This window comes from Oratosquilla oratoria, chromosome 25 (assembly GCF_046742065.1).
Source record: "Oratosquilla oratoria isolate Oo_2021 chromosome 25, ASM4674206v1, whole genome shotgun sequence".
NCBI classification, from domain to species: domain Eukaryota; kingdom Metazoa; phylum Arthropoda; class Malacostraca; order Stomatopoda; family Squillidae; genus Oratosquilla; species Oratosquilla oratoria.
This window is the reverse complement of record NC_134801.1, coordinates 13,230,416-13,256,822: the sequence shown is the minus strand read 5'-3', so window position 1 is coordinate 13,256,822 and position 26,407 is coordinate 13,230,416. Positions and strand designations below refer to the sequence as shown.

Here is a 26,407-nt window from a genome sequence, read left to right as displayed (position 1 = left end):
TGGATTAAGGGGGACATTTCATACATACGGAGAGTTGAAAAATTGGAAGAACTAGAGAAGGCGAACAAAAACTTAACTAAGGAAATTGAAGAATTAAAAAAACAGTTAAAAGCAGTAAAAGATGAGAATAAAGTCTTAAAGGAGAATAATAAGGAGAACAAGGAGGGTTGGAAAAAAATTCAAGAAAATAGCAAAGTTGCATTCATTGACATAATCAGACAGCAAATGAATGAACAAACTGAAAACTCAGTTATTAAAGTGATGAGACAGAAGGAGAATATAGTAAGAGACTTAGCAGACAAAAAGAAATGTATAATTATATTAGGAATGGAAGAGAAACATAACCCAGATAGAACCACAAGAATCAAAAAGGAAAATGAAAAAGTAAGAAATTTACTAGAATTAGTTCAGGAAGATGAACCAGAAATAATGAAACAAATCGAAGAGAAATTCAGGCTAGAGAAATATAGTACAGACAAGACCAGACCAATTAAGATTAAATTCAGGTCACAAACTACGGCTGAGAATATCTTATCCAAAACAGGGAAACTAGCAACAAGTGAACAATATAAAAAGGTATGGATAAAAAGGGAAATGAATAAAGAGGAAAGAGAGGAAGAAAAACAGAAAAGACTTAAAGCAAAGGAAAAAAACGAGATAAGAACGGAGTCAGAAAAAGAGAGATTCTATTGGAGAGTAGTGAATATGAAACTAAAGAAAGTCGACATACAAGAGAAAAACAAAAGGGAAACAGAGAACACAATGGAAGTGGCAGAAAACTAAGAGTGTCTTACACAAATATAGATGGATTAATAACAGGATTGAATGAGCTGAATGATTATTTGAAAGAAAAAGAACCAGACGTAATGGGAATTGTAGAAACAAAATTAAAAGGCCCACTACCACCCAACAGTGTAGGACATGATGCATATAATTATTGGATTAGAAACAGAGTGAAAAAGGAAGGGGGTGGAGTTATGTTCCTGACTAAGAAGGATATAAACGTGAAGGGTGTCACATATGGAAAGAATACAGTAGAAATGATAATGATGGAAGTAGAAGACAGAGATAAGAAGAACAGAAAGTTTGTGATAAATTACGTGCCCCCGAAAACAGCCTCATGGGAAGAGAGTGAACATAAAAGTATGTTAGAGGACACAAAGATAACATTAAACAAGATAATGGAAGAGGGAGGAAAAATAGTTATGATGGGCGACTTTAATTGCAAAGAAATCTGCTGGGAAGAAATGACAGTAAAGGGTGGAGACGGCTCATGGGGAAACGCTCTACTTGAGATGGTTACTGACCATACAATGACACAATGGATACAGGAGAACACTAGGTATAGAAATGAAGAAGAGCCATCGAGACTAGACCTAGTAATTACATCCGAACCTAGAATAGTGGACAAAATTGAATATAAAACACCAATAGGTAAAAATGACCACATATTGATTGAACTGGAACTTAATGAAGAAAAATATATGAAAAGAAATGAACAATATAGAAAAGGAAGAATGATGTATGAAAAAACAAACTTTGATAAAATAAGAGAATTGTTTCAAAAGGAAAACTGGGAAGAAATATACAAAGGAGAAACAACAGTAGAAGAGAAATGGAATATTTTGACAAAAATTTACAAAAAAGGAGTGGAAAAGTATGTCCCAAGACAAAAACAAGAAAAAGAATATGTAAAATGCTGGTACAACAAAAGCTGTAGGGAGTTAAAAGACAAAAGAGACAAAGCCTGGACCAGATGGAAAAAAGACAGACCTGAAAAATGGAAAATATATACCTGTTATAGATATGAAATATGTACAAATGTGCAGAGAGGAAAAGAGAAAATATGAAAAAGATATCATAGAAAAGTGTAAAGATCAACCAAAACTATTCTACAGATTTGTAAACAATAAACTGAAAAACAAGACTTGGAGAAATTAAGACAGGAGGGAGTTGAATACACTGAGGAAATGGAAATGGCGGAAATTATGAACAAACATTTTAAATCAGTGTTTACAAGGGAGAACATACAACCTGAAGAGAACGAATGGAAAGAGAAAGTCCCCCCTATGGAAGAAATAGAAGTAACAAAAAATGAAATATTAACACACTTGAGTAATCTTGATGTCTGAAAATCGCATGGACCAGATGAAATAGCAAACTGGATACTGAAAGAATGCAGGAATGAACTGGCAGACAAAATACATAGCATACTAAATAGTTCCTTGAAAGAAGGAAAAGTTCCAGAAGATTGGAAAAAAAGCAAATATAGTACCTATATATAAAGGAGGAAATAAAGAACCTACCAACTATAGACCAGTCTCTCTAACAAGTACAATAGCAAAAATTTGTGAAAGAATGATCAAAAGTAGATGGGTAAAATATTTAGAAAAAAAACAAAGTGTTAAATCCAAGGCAATTTGGATTCAGACAAGGACGATCATGCGTCACCAATTAAATATGTTTCTATTCAAGGCTAATAGATATAATACAAGAAAGAGATGGATGGGCGGACTGTGCATTTTTAGATCTAGAGAAAGCTTTTGACAAAGTACCACATAAGAAGTTGCTTAAGAAATTAGAAACTGAAGGAGGAATACAGGGCAAACTACTAAATTGGATGGAGGACTTTTTGCAAGAAAGAAAAATGAGAGTAGTGATAAACCAGCACTCAAAATGGGATGAAGTAATAAGCGGTGTTCCGCAGGGAACAGTTCTGGCCCCAATAATGTTTGCTATATATATTAATGATATGGATGAAGGAATTGAAAGCTATATGAGCTTCTTTGCAGATGATGCAAAACTACTGAAAAGAGTGAAAACTGAAGAAGATTGTGAATCACTACAGAGAGATCTAAATAAAGTACAAGAATGGAGTATGAAGTGGGAGATGGAGTTCAATACAAAAAAGTGTAGTATAATGGAATTTGGAAAAAGCAAAAACAGAATAACAGGAGCATATAAATTGGGAGAAGAAGGAATAAAGAAAGTAGAAAATGAGAAGGACCTGGGAGTCATTGTTATGAATAATATGTCACCTGAGAAACATATAAATAAGATTTTTGGAGAAACTTATAATCTAATAAGAACAATCAAAGTTGCATTTACATACCTGGATGAAGAAATGGTGAAGAAAATCCTAATCACCCTGATAAGACCAAGATTGGAATATGCAGCAACGATATGGTCACCAAGTACAAAAAAATGTATAAAAAAAACTTGAAAGAATACAAAGAGCAATTACAAAATTGGCACCAACACTCAAAACTATCATATGAAGAGAGACTAGAAAAACTTGAACTACAGACACTAGAGCAAAGAAGAGAGAGAGGAGATTTGATAGCTATTTACAGAATCATGAAAGGCATAGAAATTACTGACAGAGAGAATCTGATAAAATGGGATGACAGAAATACTAGAGGACACGGAAAGAAAATAAAAAAAGACAGCTATAGAAGAGATTTGAAAAAGAACAGCTTTCCTCACAGAGTAATAGACAGTTGGAACAAGTTAGATGAGAAAGTGGTGTGTGCAAAAACAATACATGAATTTAAGAATAGTTTAGATAAAATGAGATATGAAGACGGGATCCCACGAGCATAGCTCCCCTTCCCGTAAAATACAACTAGGTAAATACAACTAGGTAAATACACACACACATATATCTATATATATATATCTATATATATATATATATATATATATATATATATATATACATACATACATACATACATATGCCAAGGCTTTTTCCCCCTTACCAGGGAGGTAGCCAAAAAGGACAAGGCATAAAATCATTCCCACCCATTCCATCCCCGAAAACACTCCACACCCCTCCACCCTCCCTCCCATCTTAGCACCTCCTAGATGACGGGTCATCCCTGCACCCTGTCCACTGCCCTGGGTCAGAAGCAGTGTCGCAGGACAGCACATCCACAGCAAGGCCGCTTCATTAAATCAGCAACCCCCCTCTCCATCCCCCCATGCATAAAAGGAGAAGACGGGGAGAAATCCCTTCGGGTTGCGTCAAAATTTTTGCTCACACACACTACCTCACCCCCAATCCCCCGTCCATTCCACCTCATGCATCACAACATTTTCCATATGCAACCATTCTCCAGTCACCCCTGTCTTCTGTCCTCTCCCGTCCTTCCTCAACAGACATTCCCCTCTTCCCCAAAGCCCCCTTCACCCCATCCATCCACCTCATCCTAGGACATCCCCTCATGTTCACTCCCTCCACATCTGCCTTCCATACCTCCTTTACTAGTCTTTCTTCACTCATTCTTTCCATGTGTCCAAACCATCCTAATACTCTTTCATCAACCCTATCTCCCAGTTCCCTTTCCACCCCTGTTCTCCTTCTCACCTCCTCATTTCTCACGCTATCAAGCCTAGTAACCCCCATCATACTTCTCAGACACTTCATCTCAAACACATTCAAGTTTCTTCTCTCTTCCTCTCTTATGTTCCATGTTTCTGCCCCATACAGTGCTGTTGGCACAATCACATAGGAGGAATACAGGGAAACCTACTAAAATGGATAGAGGACTTTCTGACTGGTAGAAAGATGAGAGTAGTGCTCAGAGAAAAATATTCAGACTGGAAAGAGGTGATCAGTGGAGTACCGCAAGGATCTGTGCTGGCACCAATAATGTTTGCTATCTATATGAATGACATATACAGTCTCCTCTTCGCATCCATTCCCAAATTTCTATTCCTCATTACACTTTTTAAACCACCAAGGCATTTACTCGCTTCTCTCAATCTACATTCTACATCCACTTTCACTCCACCTTTTCCTGCCACATTTGCACCCAAATATCTAAAACTATCCACTTCCTCCAGTTGCTCTCCCTGCTCACTTCCAGATTCCTGCCACTTGCACCCCTTGTACTTCTCATCACCTTACTTTTACCCACATTCATCTTCAGCTTTCTTCTATCACACACTCTCCCAAACTCTGTCACCAACTTCCTCAATCCCTCCTCTAATCCTGCCACAAGCGCAGTGTCGTCCGCAAACAACAGCTGGCTCACCTCCCACTTTTCTCCATTTTCCTTAACCATATCCAATCCCTGACCCACTACCCTTGCATTCACCTCTCGCACCACCCCATCCATGTATAAGTTGAACAGCCAGGGTGACATAACGCATCCCTGACGAAGTCCCACCATTACCTCAAACCACTCACTCTCTCCATTTCTAATCCTAACACAAGCTCTACTACTCTCATAAAAACTCTTGACAGCTCCGAGAAGCTTTCCTCCTATCCCGTATATCCGCATAACCTCCCACAGTGCCTTTCTGTCTACCCTATCGTAAGCCTTTTCCAGATCCATAAAGGCCCAGAAAACATCCTTCCCCGTTCCTATAGCTTTCTCACATATCTGTCTTACCACAAAGATCTGATCTACACAACCTCTACCTGTCCTAAACCCACACTGTTCCTCACCAATTACTCCCTCTGTTCCTCTCCTAATCCTCTCAATCAAGATCCTCCCATAAGCCTTCCCAACTACACTTAACAAGCTTATCCCTCTGAAACTACTAAATTCACACTTGTCCCCCTTTCCCTTGTAAAGTGGAACTATACAAGCACTCCTCCAGTCCTCTGGCACTCTACCTTCTCTCCAGCAAACTTTAAATAACCTCACCAACCAGTCCACCATCACTATACCTCCTTTTTTAAGACATTCTGCATGGCATCCATCCATACCAGGTGCCTTACCTACTTTCATCATCTTAACTGCTGCCTTCACTTCATCCTTCCTTATTTCTCCTCCATTTTCCTCACTGATCATGGTCATTTTCTTAGCATTTCCCACTGCAGCTATCTTTCCCTCCCTATCCTCCTTCACATTAAGCAACTCCCTAAAATATTCTGCCCATTTTCCCCTTACTGCCTTCTCCTCCATTATCGTCTCTCCATCTGCACCTTTTACCTTTTCTTCTCTACTTGATTCGCCTCCTCTTCCTCTCTTAATTTCTTTCCAAATCATCTTTTTATTACTTTCAAAATTTTCTGTCATACTCTTACCCCATTTTATATGTGTATATGTGTATTTACCTAGTTGTACCTAGTTGTATTTTACGGGAAGGGGAGCTATGCTCGTGGGGTCTCGTCTTCATATCTCATTTTATCTAAACTATTTTTAAATTCATGTATTGTTTTTGCACACACCACTTTCTCATCTAACTTGTTCCAACTGTCTATTACTCTGTGAGGAAAGCTGTTCTTTTTCAAATCTCTTCTATAGCTGTCTTTTTTTATTTTCTTTCCGTGTCCTCTTGTATTTCTGTCATCCCATTTTATCAGATTCTCTCTATCAGTAATTTCTATGCCTTTCATGATTCTGTAAATAGCTATCAAATCTCCTCTCTCTCTTCTTTGCTCTAGTGTCTGTAGTTTAAGTTTTTGTAGTCTCTCTTCATATGATAGTTTTGAGAGTGTTGGTGCCAATTTTGTAATTGCTCTTTGTATTCTTTCAAGTATTTTTATACATTTTTTTGTACATGGTGACCATATCGTTGCTGCATATTCCAATCTTGGTCTTATCAGGGTGATTAGGATTTTCCTCACCATTTCTTCATCCAGGTATGTAAATGCCACTTTGATTGTTCTTATTAAATTATAAGTTTCTCCAAAAATCTTATTTATATGTTTCTCAGGTGACATATTATTCATAACAATGACTCCCAGGTCCTTCTCATTTTCTACTTTTTTTATTTCTTCTTCTCCCAAATTATATGCTCCTGTTATTCTGTTTTTGCTTTTTCCAAATTCCATTATACTACACTTTTTTGTATTGAACTCCATCTCCCACTTCATACTCCATTCTTGTACTTTATTTAGATCTCTCTGTAGTGATTCACAATCTTCTTCAGTTTTCACTCTTTTCAGTAGTTTTGCATCATCTGCAAAGAAGCTCATATAGCTTTCAATTCCTTCATCCATATCATTAATATATATAGCAAACATTATTGGGGCCAGAACTGTTCCTTGTGGAACACCGCTTATTACTTCATCCCATTTTGAGTGCTGGTCTCTTATCACTACTCTCATTTTTCTTTCTTGCAAAAAGTCTTCCATCCAATTTAGCAATTTACCTTGTATTCCTCCTTCATATTCTAATTTCTTAAGCAACTTCTTATGTGGTACTTTGTCAAAAGCTTTTTTTAGGTCTAGAAATGCACAATCAGCCCATCCATCTCTTTCTTGTATTATATCTATTAGCCTTGAATAGAAACATATTAAATTGGTGACGCATGATCGTCCTTGTCTGAATCCAAATTGCCTTGGATTTAGTACGTTGTTTTTTTCCAAGTATTTTACCCATCTACTTTTGATAATTCTTTCACAAATTTTTGCTATTGTACTTGTTAGAGAGACTGGTCTATAGTTGGTAGGTTCTTCTTTATTTCCTCCTTTATATATAGGTACTATATTTGCTTTTTTCCAATCTTCTGGAACTTTTCCTTCTTTTAAGGAACTGCTTATTATGCTATGTATTTTGTCTGCCAGTTCATTCCTGCATTCTTTCAGAATCCAGTTTGCTATTTCATCTGGCCCATGCGATTTTCTGACATCAAAATTACCCAAGTGTGTCAATATTTCATTCTTTGTTACTTCTATTTCTTCCATAGGGGGGACTTTTTCTTTCCACTCAATCTCTTCAGGTTGTATATTTTCCCTTGTAAACACTGATTTAAAATGTTTGCTCATAATTTCCGCCATTTCCATTTCCTCAGTGTATTCAACTCCTCCTTGTCTTAATTTCTCCAAGTCCTGTTTGTTTTTCAGTTTATTGTTTACAAATCTGTAGAATAGTTTTGGTTGATCTTTACACTTTTCTATAACATCTTTTTCATATTTTCTTTTTTCCTCTCTGCACTTTTGTACATATTCATTTCTATAACCAGTATATATTTTCCATTTTTCAGGTCTTCTGTCTTTTTTCCATCTGGTCCAGGCTTTGTCTCTTTTGTCTTTTAACTCCCTACAACTTTTGTTGTACCAGCATTTTACATATTCTTTTTCTTGTTTTTGTCTTGGGACATACTTTTCCACTCCTTTTTTGTAAATTTTGTCAAAATATTCCATTTCTCTTCTACTGTTGTTTCTCGTTTGTATATTTCTTCCCAGTTTTCCTTTTGAAAGAATTCTCTTATTTTATCAAAGTTTGTTTTTTCATACATCATTCTTCCTTTTCTATATTGTTCATTTCTTTTCATATATTTTTCTTCATTAAGTTCCAGTTCAATCAATATGTGGTCACTTTTACCTATTGGTGTTTTATATTCAATCTTGTCCACTATTCTAGGTTCAGATGTAATTATTAAGTCTAGTCTCGATGGTTCTTCATTTCTATACCTAGTGTTCTCTTGTATCCATTGTGTCATTGAATGGTCAGTAATCATCTCAAGTAGAGCATTTCCCCATGAGTCATCACCACTCTTTACTGTCATTTCTTCCCAGCAGATTTCTTTGCAATTAAAGTCGCCCATCATAACTATTCTTCCTCCGTCTTCCATTATTTTAGTTAATGCTATCTTTGTGTCCTCTAACATACTTTTATGTTCACTCTCCTCCCATGAGGCTGTTTTCGGAGGCACATAATTGATCACAAATTTTCTGCTCTTCTTATCTCGGTCTTCCACTTCTATCATAATCATCTCTACCGTATTCTTTCCATATATGACACCTTTCACGTTTATATCCTTCTTAGTCAGGAACATAACTCCACCCCCTTGTTTTTTCTCTCTGTTTCTAATCCAATAATTGTATGCATCATGTCCTACACTGTTGGGTGGTAGTGGGCCTTTTAATTTTGTTTCTACAATTCCCATTATGTCCGGTTCTTTTTCTTTCAAATAATCATTCAGTTCATTCAATCCTGTTATCAATCCATCTATATTTGTGTAAGACGCTCTTAGTTTTCTGCCACTTCCATTATGTTCTCTGTTTCCCTTATGTTTTTCTTTTGTATGTCGAACTGCTTTATTTTCATGTTCACTACTCTCCAATAGAATCTCTCTTTCTCTGACTCCGTTCTTTCCTCGTTTTTTGCCTTAGCTTCAAGTCTTTTCTGCTTTTCTGCCTCTCTTTCCTCCTTATTCATTTCTCTTTTTATCCATACCTTTTTATATTGATCATTTGTTGCTAGTTTCCCTGTTTTGGATAGAATTTTCTCTGCCGTTGTTTGTGACCTGAATTTAATCTTAATTGGTCTGGTCTTATCTGTACTATATTTTCCGAGTCTGAATTTTTCCTCAATTTCCTTTATAATTTCTGGTTCATCTTCCTGGACTAATTTTAATAAACTGCTTACTCTTTCATTTTCCTCCTTGATTCTTGCGGTTCTATCTGGGTTATGTTTCTCTTCCATTCCTAATATAATTATACATTTCTTTTTGTCAGCTAATTCTCTTACTATATTCTCCTTCTGTCTCATCACTTTAATAATTGAGTCTTCATTATGTTCTTTCAATTGCTGTTTGACTATGTCAGTGAATGAAACCTTATTCCCTTCTTGGGTTTTTCTCCAATTTTTAGCTTCTTTAGCTATTGTCTCTCTGTTTTCATTACTATTCTTCAATTTCTCATTCTCCTCCTTTACATTTCTTAACTGTCTTTTTAGGTCCTCTATTTCATCAGTTAAGTTTCTGTTTGCCTTCTCTAGTTGTTCCAACCTTTCAATTCTCTGGAAAATGGAGTCAACATTACCTAACCTACTTTCCAAGTCCTCGATCACCTTATCAACTCTCTCCTCTAGTCTTATCAGTCGGGGGGGGGGGGTTGTATCCCCACCCCACCCTCTTTAAATCCCTGGAACATATTCTCGTCACTTTCTACTGTATTGCTCCTCTCTATACTTCTAATCTTTACATTTTTATTAGACATTTCATCATCGCTCAGTCTTTTGTTTACCTTTTGCTTGTCTGGCTGGGCCAAGTCTACTCCCTCCTCATTTCCTTCCATTTCCCTCAGTAATCCCTCCCCTTTTCCTCTTTCCCTACTTTCCCACTAATCCACGAGCAATTCCCCCCCCACCCTGTAAAAACACTAGGCACTTCTCTTTGCGTTGGGATCCACAGACTTCAGTTTTCTTCAGAACGTCATCCAAGCCGTCCATTCGCTGAAGTGTGTGTGTGTGTGTATATATATATATATATATATATATATATATATGTATATACACATATATACACATTATATATATATATATATATATATATATATATACACACACACATATATATATATATACATACATACATACTTATACCAAGGCTTCTTCCCCCTTATATATATATAAGAACATCAGGGGATTTTTCCCCCTTACAAGGGAGGCAACCAAAATCAAAAGGCATAAATCCACTTCCATTTCATCCCCACATACTCCACTCCCATTCACCACCCCTCCCTTTTTTCGTGGCTCCTTCTGGATGACAGTTCAACCATGCATTTCACCCATTGCCCTGGGTCAGAAGCAATACAACAAGACTGCTTCATTTAATCGGCAACCCTACTCCATTCCCATATGCACAAATAGAGCTGGAGAGAAATCACTTTGGCCTGTGTCAAAATACCATTCACACATAACCACTCCCTAAATCCCCCCCCCATCCCATCCATAAATCACACCATCATCCATATACAACTATTTTCCACTCACCCCTATCTTTTGTCTTCTCCTGTCCTTCCTCAACAAAAGTCCCTCTCTTTCTCAAATGCCCCTTTTACTCCATCTATCTCATCCTTGGTTGCCCCCTCTTGTTCACTCCATCCACCTCTGCCTTCCGTTCTTCTTTTATTAATCTTTCTTCATTCATTCTGTGTCCAAACCATCCTAATACTCTTTCATCATCCCTATCTCCCAACTCCTTTTCCAACCCTGCTCTCATCCTATCCTACTTGTTTCTCACACGATCCAACCTAGTAACCTCTACCATACTTATCAAGTATTTCATCTCAAACACATTTATACTCTTCCTCTCTTATGTTCCATGTTTCTACCCCATACAGTGCTGTTGGCAGTCACCCCTTCATACAATCTCCTCTTATCATTCATTCCCAAAAGTCTATTTCTCATGACACTTTTTAATCCTCCAAGGCATTTACTTGCTTCTCTTAATCTACTTTCTACCACCACTCTTCCTTTTCCTGCCACATTTACAACCAAGCATCTAAAACTATCCACTTCCTCCAGTCTCTCTCCCTTAAAACTCACTTCCAAATTGCTGCCATATTCTCCCCTTGTACATTCCATCACCTTTTACCCACATTTATCTTCAACATCCTTCTTTCACACACCTTTCCAAACTGTCACTAACTTTCTTAATCCCTCCTCTGATCCTGCAACAAGCGCAGTGTCATCAGCAAACGAGAAGTGGCTCATCTCCCATTTTTCTCCATTTTCTTTAACCATCTCCAATCTCCGACCTACTACCCTTGCATCCACCTCCACCACCCCATCAATGGACACATTGAACAGCTATGGTGACATGACACATTCCTGATGAAGTACCATCTTTACCACAAACCATTTGCTTTCTCCATTTCAAATTCTAACACAGGCTCTACTCCATACATACATATACCAAGGCTTTTTCCCCCTTACAAGGGAGGTAGCCAAAAAGGAAAAGGCATAAAACCATTCCCACCCATTCCATCCCTGAATACACTCCACACCCCTCCACCCTCCCTCTTATCGTAGCACCTCCTGGATGACGGGTCATCCCTGCACCTTGTCCACTGCCCTGGGTCAAAAGCAGTGTTGCAAGACACAGCACATCCACAGCAAGGCCACTTCATTAAATCGGTGACCCCCCGTTCTCCATCCCCCATGCATAAAGGAGAAGACGGGGAGAAATCCCTTCAGGCTGTGTCAAAATTTGCTCACACATACTACCTCACCCCCCATCCCCCCACCCATTCCACCTCATGCATCACAAAATCATCCATATACAACCATTCTCCATTCACCCCTATCTTCTGTCCTCTCCCGTCCTTTCTCAACAGACATTCCCCTCTTCCCCAAAGCCCCCTTCACCCCATCCACCCACCTCATCCTAGGACGTCCCCTCATGTTCACTTCCTCCACATCTGCCTTCCATATCTCTTTTACTAGTCTTTCTTCACTCATTCTTTCCATGTGTCCAAACCATCCTAATACTCTTTCATCAACCCTATCTCCCAACCCCCTTTCCACCCCTGTTCTCCTCCTTACCTCCTCATTTCTCACTCTATCCAGCCTAGTAACCCCCATCATACTTCTCAGACACTTCATATCAAACACATTCAAACTCCTCTCTTCCTCTCTTATGTTCCATGTTTCTGCCCCATACAGTGCTGTTGGCACAATCACTCCTTCATACAGTCTCCTCTTAGCATCCATTCCCAAATGTCTATTCCTCATTACACTCTTTAATCCACCAAGGCATTTACTCACTTCTCTCAATCTACATTCTACCTCCACCTTCACTCCACCTTTTCCTGCCATATTTGCACCCAAGTATCTAAAACTATCCACTTCCTCCAGTCGCTCTCCCTCAATGGTCATTTCCAGACTACTGCCACTTTCATCCCTGGTACATCTCATCACCTTACTTTTACCCACATTTAGCTTTAGCTTTCTTCTATCACACACTCTCCCAAACTCTGTCACCAAGTTCCTCAATCCCTCTTCTGATCCTGCCACAAGCGCAGTGTCGTCCGCAAACAACAGCTGGCTCACCTCCCACTTTTCTCCATTTTCTTTAACCCCTTCCATATGGTGCCGCATACGTAGGCGGCATGAGGAGCAAGTGGATACGCGAGGCTGCCATATCGGCGTCTTGATTATATTTATTGTAGTTGCCCATGCGTAATGACATACTCTCTAAACTGTCTTCATCACATTTTCTATGGTTATCAAAATTCACGGGTGAAAGAGAGAACGATCGATATAAGCGGTGACTATATTTTATGATGTGAGTATTATTACGACACATCATATGTCTGGCAGCTAATGCTGCCTGCGAGATTTTGGCCCGTACTGAAGAGGTTAACCATCTCCAATCCCTGACCCACTACCCTTGCATTTACCTCTCACACTACCCCATCCATGTACTGTATAAGTTGAACAGCCAGGGCAACATAACGCATCCTTGACGAAGTCCCACCTTTACCTCGAACCACTCACTCTCTCCATTTCTAATCCTGACGCAAGCTCTACTACTCTCATAAAAACTATTGACAGCTCCTAGAAGCTTTCCCCCTATCCCTTATATCCACAAAACCTCCCACAGTGCCTTTCAGTCTACCCTGTTTTAAGCCTTTTCCAGGTCCATAAAGGCCCAAAACAACATCCTTCCCCTTTCCTATAGCTTTCTCACATATGTCTTACCACAAAGATCTGATCGACACAACCTCTACCCGTCCTAAATCCACACTGTTCCTCACCAATTACTCCCTCTGTTCCTCTCCTAATCCTCTCAATCAAGATCCTCCCATAAGCCTTCCCAACTACACTTAACAAGCTAATCCCTCTGAAACTACTACATTCACACTTGTCCCCTTTTCCCTTGTAAAGTGGAACTATACAGACACTCCTCCAGTCCTCCGGCACTCTACCCTCTCTCCAGCAAACATTAAATAATCTCACCAGCCAGTTCACCATTACTGTACCTCCTTTTTTAAGACATTCTGCATGGCATCCATCCAGACCAGGTGCCTTACCTTCACTTCATCCTTCCTTATTTCTCCTCCATTTTCCTCACTCATCACAGTCATTTTCTTAGCATTTCCCACTGCAACTATCTTTCCCTCCCAATCCTCCTTCACATTTAGCAACTCCCTAAAATACTCTGCCCATCTTCCCCTTACTGCCTTCTCTTCCATTATCATCTCTCCATCTGCACCTTTTACCTTCTCTTTTCTACTTGATTCACTTCCTCTTCCTCTCTTAATTTCTTTCCAAAACATCTTTTTATTACTTTCAAAATTTTCTGTCATACTCCTACCCCATTTCACATCTGCTCTCCTCTTTGCCTCCTTTACCTTTTGCTTTACTTCTCTTTTCTTTTCTTTGTACCTCTCATATGACTCCCTTGTCCTATTTTGTAACCAATCTGTGAAAGCTCGCTTCTTCTCTTCTACAACCTTCTTTGTTTCCTCATCCCATCATTCACTACCCTTCCTTCTATTTCCTTCTGTCCTTGTTCCACACACCACAGGCTCTACTACTCTCATAAAAACTTGACTGCTCTAAAAGCTTTCTTCCTATCTTATATATCTGTAATCCCACAGTGCTTTCCTATCTACCTTGTCATAAGCATTTTCCAAATCCATAAAGGTAAAAAAAACATCCTTACCTATTCCTAAAGCTTTCTTACATATCTGCCTTACCACAAAAATCTGATCCATGCAACACTTACCTGCCCTGTTTCTCACCAATTACTCCCTCTGTTCCACTCCTAATCCTCTCATTTTAAACCCTCCCATAAGTCTTCCCAACTACACTCAACAAACTGATCTCTCTGAAACTACTACACTCACACTTGTCCTCTTTTCCTTTGTAAAGTGGAACTATACAGGCACTCCTCCAGTTCTCCGGCACTTTACCCTGTCATAAACAAACATTGAATAACCACCAGCAAGTCCACCATCGCTATTCCTCCTTTGTTTTAGACCTTCTGCATGACACCCAACCAACCCAGTTGCCTTACCTGCTCCCATCACCTTAACACTGCCTTCACCTCATCTTTCCTTTTTTCTCCTCCATTTTCCTCAGTCATCATGGTCATTTTCTTAGCGCTTCCCACTGCAACTACCTTTCCCTCCGTCCCCTCCTTCACATTTAGCAACTCCCTGAAATATTCTGCCCATCTTCCTCTTGTTGCCATCTCTAACATTATCATCTCTCCATCTGCACCTTCTACCTTTTCTTCTCTACTTGATTCGCCTCCTCTTCCTCTCTTAATTTTTTTCAAAACATCTTTTTATTACTTTCCAAATTTTCTGTCATACTCTTACCTGATTTCACATCTACTCTGCTCTTTGCCTCCTTTATCTTATGCTTTACTTCTCTTTTCATTTCATTGTACCTCTCATACGAATCTCTCGTCTTACTCTGTAACCAGTCTGTGAATGCTCGCATCTTCTCTTCTACACCCTTCTTTGCTTCCTCGTCCCACCACTCACTACCCTTCCTTCTATTTCCTCCCATCCTCTTTATTCCACACACCATCTTTGCACAGCTTGTGACTCCCTTCTTGAACCATCCCCATTTCTCCTCCACTCCCAGTACTACTCTATCCTTCACTCTGTCCCACTCCTTTCTCAGCTTCTTCTTGTACTCCTTCTCCTTTTCTTTCTTATTTAAGCAGTTTACTTTGAGCACCTCCTTACCTTCTGTCCTTTTTCTCTTTCTCCCTCTATCCTCCACTCTCAACTTACATTCCACCAAAAAATGATCTGATATTCCCCCACTTTCTCCCTTTAGAATATGTACATCCTTAACTCTTCCTACTGTACTCCTGATTACCACTATATAGTCCATTAACACCCTATCTATCACCCTTTCACCCACCACCCTCTTCCATGTGTACATATGCTTGAATTTCTTTTTAAACATTGTGTTTGCTATCATCAACTCACTTTCTAGACACATCTCCACCATCAACTCTCCACTACAATATTTGTCTGGAACTCCACACTTCCCAACCATTCCATGTATTGATTCCTTTCCTACCCTAGCATTAAGGTGTACCAATACCACTATATTATCATCTCTCATCTGTACCATAACCATGCATATTAAAATACCCAAAACCTAGGGTTCTGGTTGGAAAACTCCCAGACCCTCTTATGCCTATACATTTTTTTAGGAATGTCCCCTTTGGGGCTACAGGAAGAAGGATGCCTAGTCCTATCCTCATCCCTTTTTTGTCACCTTTTATGACTCAAGTGGAAACACTTGGTTGCAGTATTTTTTCCCCCCACCACAAGGTTCAGTGAAATGAGAAATGAATATTCAGAGAAGTGGTACAAGACAGTAACAAGAATGGGGAACAGCATGATGGAAAGACAGTGGCAGCATAATAAAGTATCATCATTTCTCTATGAATAAAGATATCCTTTACCACAGACAAAATGAGGTGTGGCTCTAGTCCGTAGGGACGCCCCATATAGGCCCTAAAGTATCAGCTGCATGCTACTTAGCAGCTTTCAACTCCGCAATAACATGCAGCCAATACACCAGATGGGGTATATATATATATATATATATATATATATATATATATATATATATATATATATATATATATATATATATATATATATATATATATATATATACCTAGTTTTACTTATGGGAAGAGGAGTTATGCTCATGGTGTCCCATCTCTGTATCTTACCATATCTAATTTGCTCTTAAATTATTGTATTGTTTTTGCACACATTATTTGTTTCGTCTAGTTTTTTTCCATACATCCACTACTCTGTAGGGAAAGCCGTTTTTTTATGTCTCTTCTATAACTGTTCTTTTTGAGTTTTCCATGTCCTCTTGTGTTTCTCTTATCCCAGTTTAGTAAGTTATCTCTATCAAGGATTTCGACACCTTTCATAAATCTGTAGATGGTCAACAAGTCACCTCTTTCTCTTCTTTGTTCCAGAGTCAGTAGTTCAAGTTTTAACAATCTTTCTTTATACAATATTTTTGATAGTGTTGGGGCCATCTTCATAGTTGCTCTCTGGATTCTCTAAATTTTCTTTATATTTTTTTTAGTACTGGGTTACCATAGTGTCACTGCATGCTCCAGTTTGGGCCTTATCAGTGTGACTAAAATTTTCTTTACCATTTCTTCATCTGAGTAAGTAAGCCACTTTTATTGATCTTAGGAAGTTATAGGTTTTGCCAACAATTTTGTTTATATGCTTGTCAGGGGATATATTGAAACGAACACCCCGGGCTCCTTCGAACGGCTCCGGACAGTGTCGTTCAAACACAACTTCTAAGATTCGCCAAGCCCAGTAGCGACGACAAAGATGGTATGAGAGAACAAAAACACACGATCTTCCTTGGTCACTTATATTAATGCAGGGCAAACAAACATGGTCTTCATCTATACAATGAGGATATACACATTCACGTAAATATAAAAAAAAAGCACAGTTCGACTGTTCCAGTTTGTATGCAGGCAACGTAACTAAATTATCAATAATGGGCAAAGGGGGGCGCAAGAATTCACGGCTTGAGGCGATGTCTTCAGTCTTATGACACAGTTCGTTTAGGCTACAAGCACAATCTGACCGTCCCACAGTATTTTGGTTACGACATCGCCTCTTCTCCACCTCCTCCTCCTTGCCTGCCTGCCAAACTACCTCTGCTAATCGTAAACTACGAGGTAGTTTACGAGAGGCACTTTACGTGTTCGTAACAATATGTTTTGTGATGATCACTCCCAGGTCTTTTTTAGATCCCATTTTCAGTACTTTTTTTTTCACCAATTTTGACTTCATATCCTTTTTTAACTTTTTCCAAATTCCATTATGCTACATTTCTTTATGTTGAAGTCCCTTTTCCCACTTCTGACTCCATTCCTTGACCCTGTTCAGTTCTCTCTGTAGTGAGTCACAGTCTGTTTCAGTACTCACTTTCTTTAGAAATTTAGCATCATCTGCAAAGAAGTTCATGTAACATTCCACACCCTTGTCCATGTCATTCACATAGCAAACATTATTGGTGCCAATACTGATCCTTGTGGAACTCCACTAATCTCATCTTCCCAAGTAGAACTCTTATATCTGAGCACTACTGTCATTTTTCTTCCATGCAAAAAAGTCCTCCATCCACTTCAGTAATTTTCCTTGTATCCCTCCTTGTTCTCCTCCAGATGTTTTATCGATCTACTTTTTATAACCTTTTTACATATTTTAGCTACTGTGCTTGTAAGGGAAACTGGTCTGTAATTTGTTGGGTCTTCCTTATTTCCTCCTTGGATGAAGAAATGGTTAAGAAAATACTAGTCACACTGATAAGACCATGACTGGAGTATGCAGCAACACTATGGTCACCCAGTACCAAAAAAGAATATAAGGATAATTGAAAGAATCCAAAGAGCAGCTACAAAGATGTCCCCACACTTTCAGAACTGTCATAGGAAGAGAGAATGTCAAAAGTAGAGTTACCGACCCTGGAACAAAGAAGAGAAAGGAGACTTGTTGACCATCTGTAGAATCATGAGAGATATGGAAGTCCTTGATAGAGAAGACATACTAAATTGGGATACAAGAAATACACAGGGACATGAAAGGAACCTCAAAAAGGACTGTCATAGAAGAGACCTGAAAATGAACAGCTTTCCCCACAGAATGGTGGATGTATTTACCTAGTTGTAATATACGGGAGGGGAGCTATGCTCGTACCCGTCTTTGTATCTCTCCGCATCAAGTTTTATCTTAAAATCTTGTATAGTGTTTGCACATACTGTTTTGTTGTCTAATTTGTTCCATGTATTAATCGCTCTGTGTGGGAAACTGTTCCTTTTCAAGTTTTTTCTATAACTATCTTTTTTCAGTTTTTTTCCATGTCCTCTCGTTTTACCGTTGTCCCACGCTAACAGGTCATTCCTGTCTAAAACTTCCATTCCTTTCATTATTCTGTAGATAGTCAGCAAATCTCCTCTTTCTCTTCTTTGTTCCAGTGTTGGTAGGTTCAGTTTGGATAGTCTTTGCTCATATGTTAGTTCAGCGAGAGTCAGTGCTAGTTTGGTTGTCGCTCTTTGTAATCTTTCTAGTTTCTTAATATTTTTTTTGGTGCTGGGTGTCCAAAGTGATGCTGCGTACTCAAGTTTTGGTCTTATTAGTGTAGTTAGTATTTTCTTTATCATTTCTTCATCCATATAAGTAAATGCCACTTTGATTGACCTCAATAAGTTGTAGGTTTCTCCGAATATTTTATTTATATGCTTATCAGGTTTCATGTCCTTTCCAATCATCACTCCAAGATCTTTTTCAGAGTTTGCTTTTTTTATTTTTTCCTCTCCAATTCTGTAATCTTTTGATATTCTGTTTTTACTCTTTCCAAATTCCATTATACTGCATTTCTTTATATCAAATTTCACTTCCCACTTTTGAGTCCAATTCCATATCATGTCCAGATCTTGTTGCAATGAGTTGCAGTCCTCTTCCGTTTTTACCTTTTTAAGTAATTTTGCATCATCTGCAAAAAAATTCATATAGCACTCCACGCCTTCATTCATGTCATTAATGTATACGGCGAACATGATCGGGGCCAGTACTGATCCTTGCGGGACACTGCTTTTTACTTCTTCCCAGTTGGAGAATTTTCTCTAATTACAACTCTCATTTTGCTCCCAATAAGGAAGTTTTTCATCCATTCCAATAATTTTCCTCTGATGCCACCTTTTGATTCTATCTTATTTATTAGTTTCCTATGAGGTAACTGGATGAAATGACAGTGTGTGCTAAAACCATACACAAATTTAAGAACAATTTAGACACTGTGAGATACAGAGACGGGACACCATGAGTGTAGCTCCCCTTCCCATAAGATACAACTAGGTAAATACACATGTATCATGATAATGAAAGTGCTTAATATTAGATAATATCTATTATTGTTATTATTATTATTATTATTATTATTATTATTATTATTGATTTAATGTTTAGGGGGGTGGATGGGAGTGGAGTATGTGGGGATGGAATGGGTGGAAGTGGATTTTATGCCTTTGTTTTTTGGCTACCTCCCTTGTAAGGGGGAAATAGCCTTTGATGTGTGTATCATTATTTTTTCCATACATATATGTATATATATATTTTCTTTATTTTTACCAGGTAATGGGAAGACCATGCTTGCTCGTGCAGTGGCCAATGAGAGCTCAGCAACATTTTTTAACATTAGTGCATCAACACTGACTAGCAAATATGTAGGTGAGGGAGAGAAGCTGGTCAAAGCACTTTTCAGCGTGGCTAGGGAACTTCAGGTAGGTTCTAGTGGTACTTGGGACCAGTGGCAGTTTTTTGGGGGAAATGAAATTGTGGGGAATTCAAATGTGTGACATTCTTGACACATCACTCTAGGTAGGTATAGTCGTTGTCCTCCCGAGACAACATACACTATCAGTATCCAGCCCCTCAGCTTCATCTCACCACAACTGCCACTACTTAGAACTATGTTCCACCCCTCATAGCTGAATACAAGCAAATAGTCTGAGAACTACATAAGATGACCCCTATGGTATGGGAAATCATGATAAGTTTCAATCCTTTGGAATAAACTTTCCTTCACCTAAAATTGCCAGGTAATAGCCATTGTTATGTAAGCTGACAACACTTTTTGAATAGATTAATTTTTCAATGAAAATAGACACTCATAACTTTTTTAAGGTTGTCATGTTAATAGCAAATTACAGGAATCTTACCTATAAAAGACACATTTTCATAATATATTTGTGTTGTACTCACCTACTTAGACTTACTTATTTGTATACTGTAAGACTGAGCTATTGCTCATAATGCCTCATCATTACATTGACCTTTCCATTAGGAGTTGAATGTTATTATTCTTGGTTTTGAAACCATAATCTGAACACTCAATCTCCAGACTGGGCCCACTCTTTCTATCATCTTCAATTCCATTTCCTCACTTTTTCATACAAGGAGAACTGAAAACCTGTAACTAGTTCCCACCAACTATGTACTGGTGTGACAGAAATAATCCCACATTAATATTGCACATACAGTCCAGTATTTCTTCCCAAAGAAATGTATGGAAGGGCCTGAGAACTATTGTCAGCTCGTGTGGGGTTGTGGGTTTCCAGTTAGTGAAGCTTGAGGCAACAGTTATTTATTACTTATTGTGTGATCATGTTGCTCTCTTCCCCTCTCTCATTGTGTGTTATCATTTCTATTAGTACCTCCCCCACCCCCCTTTATTTTTAAAGGTGTTGGATCATTTAAGTGTCATCAAATTGGATATATCTTTCTCTTTGTAAAATTTTTGGATTAGCGCTGCATGCTGACTTGGTTAGAGAAGTAAAGTTGCTAGGAATGTGATTTCATGTAGGCCTGCGTGGTAGAAACATGAGAGTAGCACTCAGAGAAAAGTATTCAGGTTGGAAGGAGGTGATTAGTGGAGACCTGCAAGGATCAATATTGGCTCCAATAATGTTCACTATTTATGTGAATGACATGGATGATGATGTGGAATGTTACATGAGCTTCTGTTCAGATGATGCTAAATTATTGAGGGAAGTGAAAACCGAAATGGACTGTGAATCACTACAGAGAGACCTGAACATGGTTTGGAAATGGAGTCAGAAGCGGGAAGTGAACTTCAACATTAAGAAATGTAGCATTATGGAGTTCGGTAAAAGTAAAAAAAGAACATCAGGACAATATATAATTGCAACTAAAGAGGTAAAGAAAGTGGGATCTGAAAAAGACCTGGAAGTAATTATCTCAAACAACTTGTCCTCTGATAAACAGATAAACAAAATTGTCGGAGAATCCTATAACTTGCTAAGATCAATAAAAGTGGCATTCACGTATTTGGACAAAGAAATGATTAAAAGAAATATTATTCTTGTTAATAAGGCCTAGACTGGAGTATGCTGCAACATTATGGTCACTCAGTACCAAAAAGAATATACTGTAAAGAAAATTGAAAGAATTCAGAGAGCAACCACAAAAATGGCCCAAGCACTTTCAAATTTGTCATATGAAGAGAGACTGGCTAAATTGAAGTTACTGACTTTGGAACAAAGAAGAGGGAGAGGCAACCTACTAACCATCTATAGAATCATGAAAGGCACAGAAATGCATGATAGAGAGGACTTACTAAATTGGGACGAGAAACATAAGATTACATGGAAAGAAACTCAAAAAGGATAGTTATAGAAGAGACCTGAAGAAAAAGTTTTCCACAGAGTGGTGGACACTTGAAACAAGCTGGACGAAACAATAGCATGTGCAAAAACCATACATAAATTTAAGAACAAACTAGATACTGCGAGATACAAAAGCGGGACATCATGAGTGTAGCACCCCTTCCCATAAGATACAACTAGGTAAATGCAACTATGTAGGTAAATACACAAAACATGCACATAGAAACACCCAGACAACTAACCAAACACTTCAAGAAAGACCACCAAACTCAAAACTGCAATACAACCCTGAGATACAAATCCCACAGAGAAAACTCCCACACATCAAACAAGAATCACACTAGCATGGCTGCTTTCTGGACACCATCCATCATTAAGACAATACCAACACAGAATAGGCCTTGCTACAGACTTAAGCTACCCCACATGTAACCACCAAACAGAAGACACAGAACATCTCATACTATGAAGGGGTCGTCCTTTGTCGATGATGGATGTGTTGGTACTCAACCCAGTCAGTTGTGACTGAGTGAGGAGAGAAGCATTGAAGCATCTTGGAGCTCATGTGTTTAATGTTGACAATGATACCATGGTGCTTCATGAAATCAGTGCCTAGTATTAGTTGGGAGACATCAGCAATATAGAAGCTCCACTCAAAAGGTTGGCAGAGATTGAGGGATGCTGTGAGAATGTATGTCTTGTTTACTGCAGTCTTTGTTCTGTTAGCAGGAATGACGCTAACAGTGTTATGTTTATAAGTAGTGTATAAGTGGAGTTGGTCCTTGATGTAGAGGAGTTGAGGTTACAGGTAGCAAACATTATGTGACTTTAACCTCTTCAATATGAGTCAAAGTCTCGCATGCAGCATCGGTTGCCTGAGGTACGAGGATTGATGCATGACAATACTCGCATTATAAAATATATAGTCACTGCTGTATTACTCATTCTCCCTCACTGAGTAATAATAAACACAGAAAACATGATCAAGCCATTTCACAGAATTTGGGGTCATTCAGCTACAACTACAAAATATAATCAAGATGCTGACACCAGCATCCTCGTATACCCATTCATGTATCGTGACTTTTATGTAGGCATCACTGTATGGAAGAGGTTAATGTTTTTCCTGGGTGTTTAATGGTGGGTTGGTGTCAAGCAAGGCATGTTGCACTTGTGGGCCTTGTGTCCATACTGTCACTGATACCAATAGACACGCTGGTCACAGAATGTGCTCCTGGGCCTTGACTTTGTGTGGGATCGGTAGTCAAAGGTACAATGGCCTGCTGTCTTAACCTTGGTTTTTAGATCATTGACCTGGATAGTGAGTTGTGTAACCATGTAGAAGAATTTTTGGTAATTGGTACTCTGCTTGTCATGAGAAATGTTGGGGGAGGGTACCAAAGGAACGGATTCCATGAGCTTCTTGGCAAGGGTGGTGAGATTCTCCTTGGCAAGCTTGTCTTTGATGGTGAACAAACTCTGTTGGATGGTGGGCACGAGACGTTGATAGAAGGGCTGGAGGAAAAGTGGATTGTTAAAGGACTTGTACTTTTTGGCCAGAAGATGGTTCATGCGTCACAGTAGGTCAGAAGGGTTCTCATTTCCCAATTCTTCCTTAGAAAGAAGCTCTTGGAGTTGTGCAGCTATGGATGATTGTAAGCAGATGAGGACAGCTGATTTCAAGTCCTCATACAGCATCTCAAATGTGAGTTCAATGGAGGTGGTGTCCAACACATTTGTAAGAATGTTGGTAGGGAGAATGGTGCAGGCATGGTTGAACTTCATTACACTTGCTGAAACATGGCTGTCCTTGAAACAACACTTGATGATAATAAACCACAGCTCTGGATCGTGGGCGGAGAATGGTGGTGCTTGGAAAACAGTTATGATGGCTGGATCTGGAGAGTGGTGCGCCACTCATTAACCTCACAAATCTTCAAATGCAGTGGGCAGCGTTGGGGAGAGTGTATGCTGGTCCATGGTCATTGTAGTGCAAGTTGTTATATGAGGATGCCAGTGTTGGTGTCCTGATTATATTTATTTTGTAGTTGTAGCTGAGTGACCCTTGTATCTGTAAACAGGATTGATCACATTTTCTGTGGTTATAAACATGCAGAGTGAAAGAAAATGAGTATAACAGCTGTAACTTTATATTTTTTAACACATGTATTGTGGTGCATCATCATCATCAGGCACCCTAATACATGTGAGTATTTGACTCATATTGAAGAGTTTAAAAATGGTGCTCTCACCTTTACAACTGATTTTATGATATCTTAAATTGGGTTAGAATACATAGTGGGTGAATGTCCTATGATATTAATTTTGATGGTGTTGTTACTAAACAAGATCTGCTGTTCATTGTCTTATACATGAATGTTGTGTCAGCCATTGTAGTTAATAGATGTATATATTTATTCTTTCTATGTTACAGCCTTCAATAATTTTCATCGATGAAATTGACTCTTTGTTGAGTGAACGTCGAGAAGGAGAACATGAAGCCTCAAGACGGCTGAAAACAGAATTTCTTGTAGAATTTGATGGACTTAAATCAGGTTCTGAAGATAGAATGCTGGTGATGGGTGCAACTAATCGACCCTTTGAACTGGATGATGCTGCTCTCAGGTAAATGTACCAACTTGTGTGAATACCTAAAAATTGAATTTTAATATATTCTCTTCATTGCCTGTTTTGTTGTGAAATTGAATGGCCATGTCCTTCCATTGGAAAAAGAACCCTAAGATTCTGGGCCTCATGTTTGATACTTGTATGACCTTCAGCCAACATGTCAAAGATTAGACAGTAAAAATCATACATACATATACCAACTGTTTTTCCCCCTTACAAGGGAGGTGGCCAAAGTCAAAGGCATAAAACCCATTCCTACCCATTCTATCCCCACATGCCCCACTCCCATTTACCCCCCTACCTCTCTGTTATTTTGGCTTCTCCTGGATGACGGGTCATCCCTGCGTCTCATCCACTGCCCTGGGTCAGAAGCAATATAGCAAGACAAATCACATCCACAGAAAGGCCGCTTCATTTAATCAGTGACCCCCTTTTCATCACCTCATACAGAAAAAGAGAAGATGGGGAGAAATCCTGTCAGGCTGCGTCAAAATATCATTCACACATACTCCCTCCCCCCCTCCCCCATACCCTACCCACTCCCTTCCATGCATCTCAGCATCATCCTTGCACAACCATTCTCCACTCGCCCCTATCTTCTGTCTTCTCCCTTCCTCAACAGACATTCCCATCTATCCTAATGCCCCTTTTACCCCATCCATCCATCTCATCCTTGATTGCTCCCTCATGTTCACTCCCTTCACCTCTGCCTTCCTTACCTCTTTTATTAATCTTTCTTCACTCATTCTTTCCATGTGTCCAAACCATCTCAATACTCTTTCATCAACCCTATCTCCCAACTCCCTTTCCACCACCACTCTCCTCCTCACCTCATTTCTCACTCTATCCAGCCCAACCCCTACCATACTTCTCAGGCATTTCATCTCGAAGAAACAAAAAAAGGGTATACATAAAGTGTTGGTATAACAAAAAAGTGTAGTTAAGCTAAAGATAGAAGAGACAAAGCCTGGAAAAATGGAAAAAAGACAAAAAAACAACAACCAAATGACAAACATACATTAAACTAAGAAATGAAGATGCAAATATACACAGGGAAGAAAAAAGAAACTATGAAAAAGACATAATAGAAAAATGCAAGGACCAACCTAAACTATTCTTCAGATATGTAAATGACAAACTAAAAGACAAACATGAAATAGTGAAACTGCGTGAAGGAAATAAAGAATATATAGATGATGTAGAAATGACTGAAATTATAATCAAACATTTTAAATCTGTATTCACAATTGAAAGCTCACAAAATTGGGAGGAAGGACAGAGAGAGAGATCCCCGTAATGAAAGAAATGACAGTGACACAGAAAAAAATAAGGGACCAAATTAAAAACCTTGATGTCAGAAAGACACACGAGCTGGATGGAATTGCAAATTGGATATTGAAAGAATGTATAGATGAACTAATGGACAAAATATACAAGATAATTGATTTCTCACTCAAAGAAGGAAAAGTACCATAAGATTGGAAAAATGTAAATGTTGTACCAATATACAAAGGAGACAAAGAAAATCCAACCAACTATAGACCGGTCTCCCTTACAATTACAATAGCAAAAAATATGCGAAAAAGTTATCAAAAGTAAATGGATTAAATATTTGGAGGATAATAATATACTAAATCCAAAACAATTTGGATTTAAACATGGAAGATCATGTGCCACAAACCTAATGTGCTTTTACTCAAGGCTAATAGAAATAATACAAGAAAAGGACGGATGGGCAGATTGTGCCTTCTTAGATTTACAAAAGGCTTTTGACAAAGTATCACACAAAAAGCTACTAAGAAATTTTGAAATAATAGGTGGAATACAAGGAAAGTTATTGGAATGGATGAAAGATTTCTTGAACGGGAGAAAAATG

At 38.6% G+C, this 26,407-nt stretch overlaps 1 protein-coding gene across 3 annotated transcripts in view; it reads left to right on the top strand.

The window, feature by feature from the left end:
* Nucleotides 1-26,407, top strand: part of spas (spastin) — a 367,066-nt gene that overhangs the window by 323,278 nt on the left and 17,381 nt on the right. For all 3 annotated transcript variants that reach the window (XM_076208392.1, XM_076208390.1, XM_076208391.1), the window contains exons 8-9: nt 19,850-19,998; nt 24,338-24,528. In XM_076208392.1, the coding sequence (XP_076064507.1) occupies nt 19,850-19,998; nt 24,338-24,528 (340 nt within the window). The remainder of the gene's footprint in view (nt 1-19,849; nt 19,999-24,337; nt 24,529-26,407) is intronic.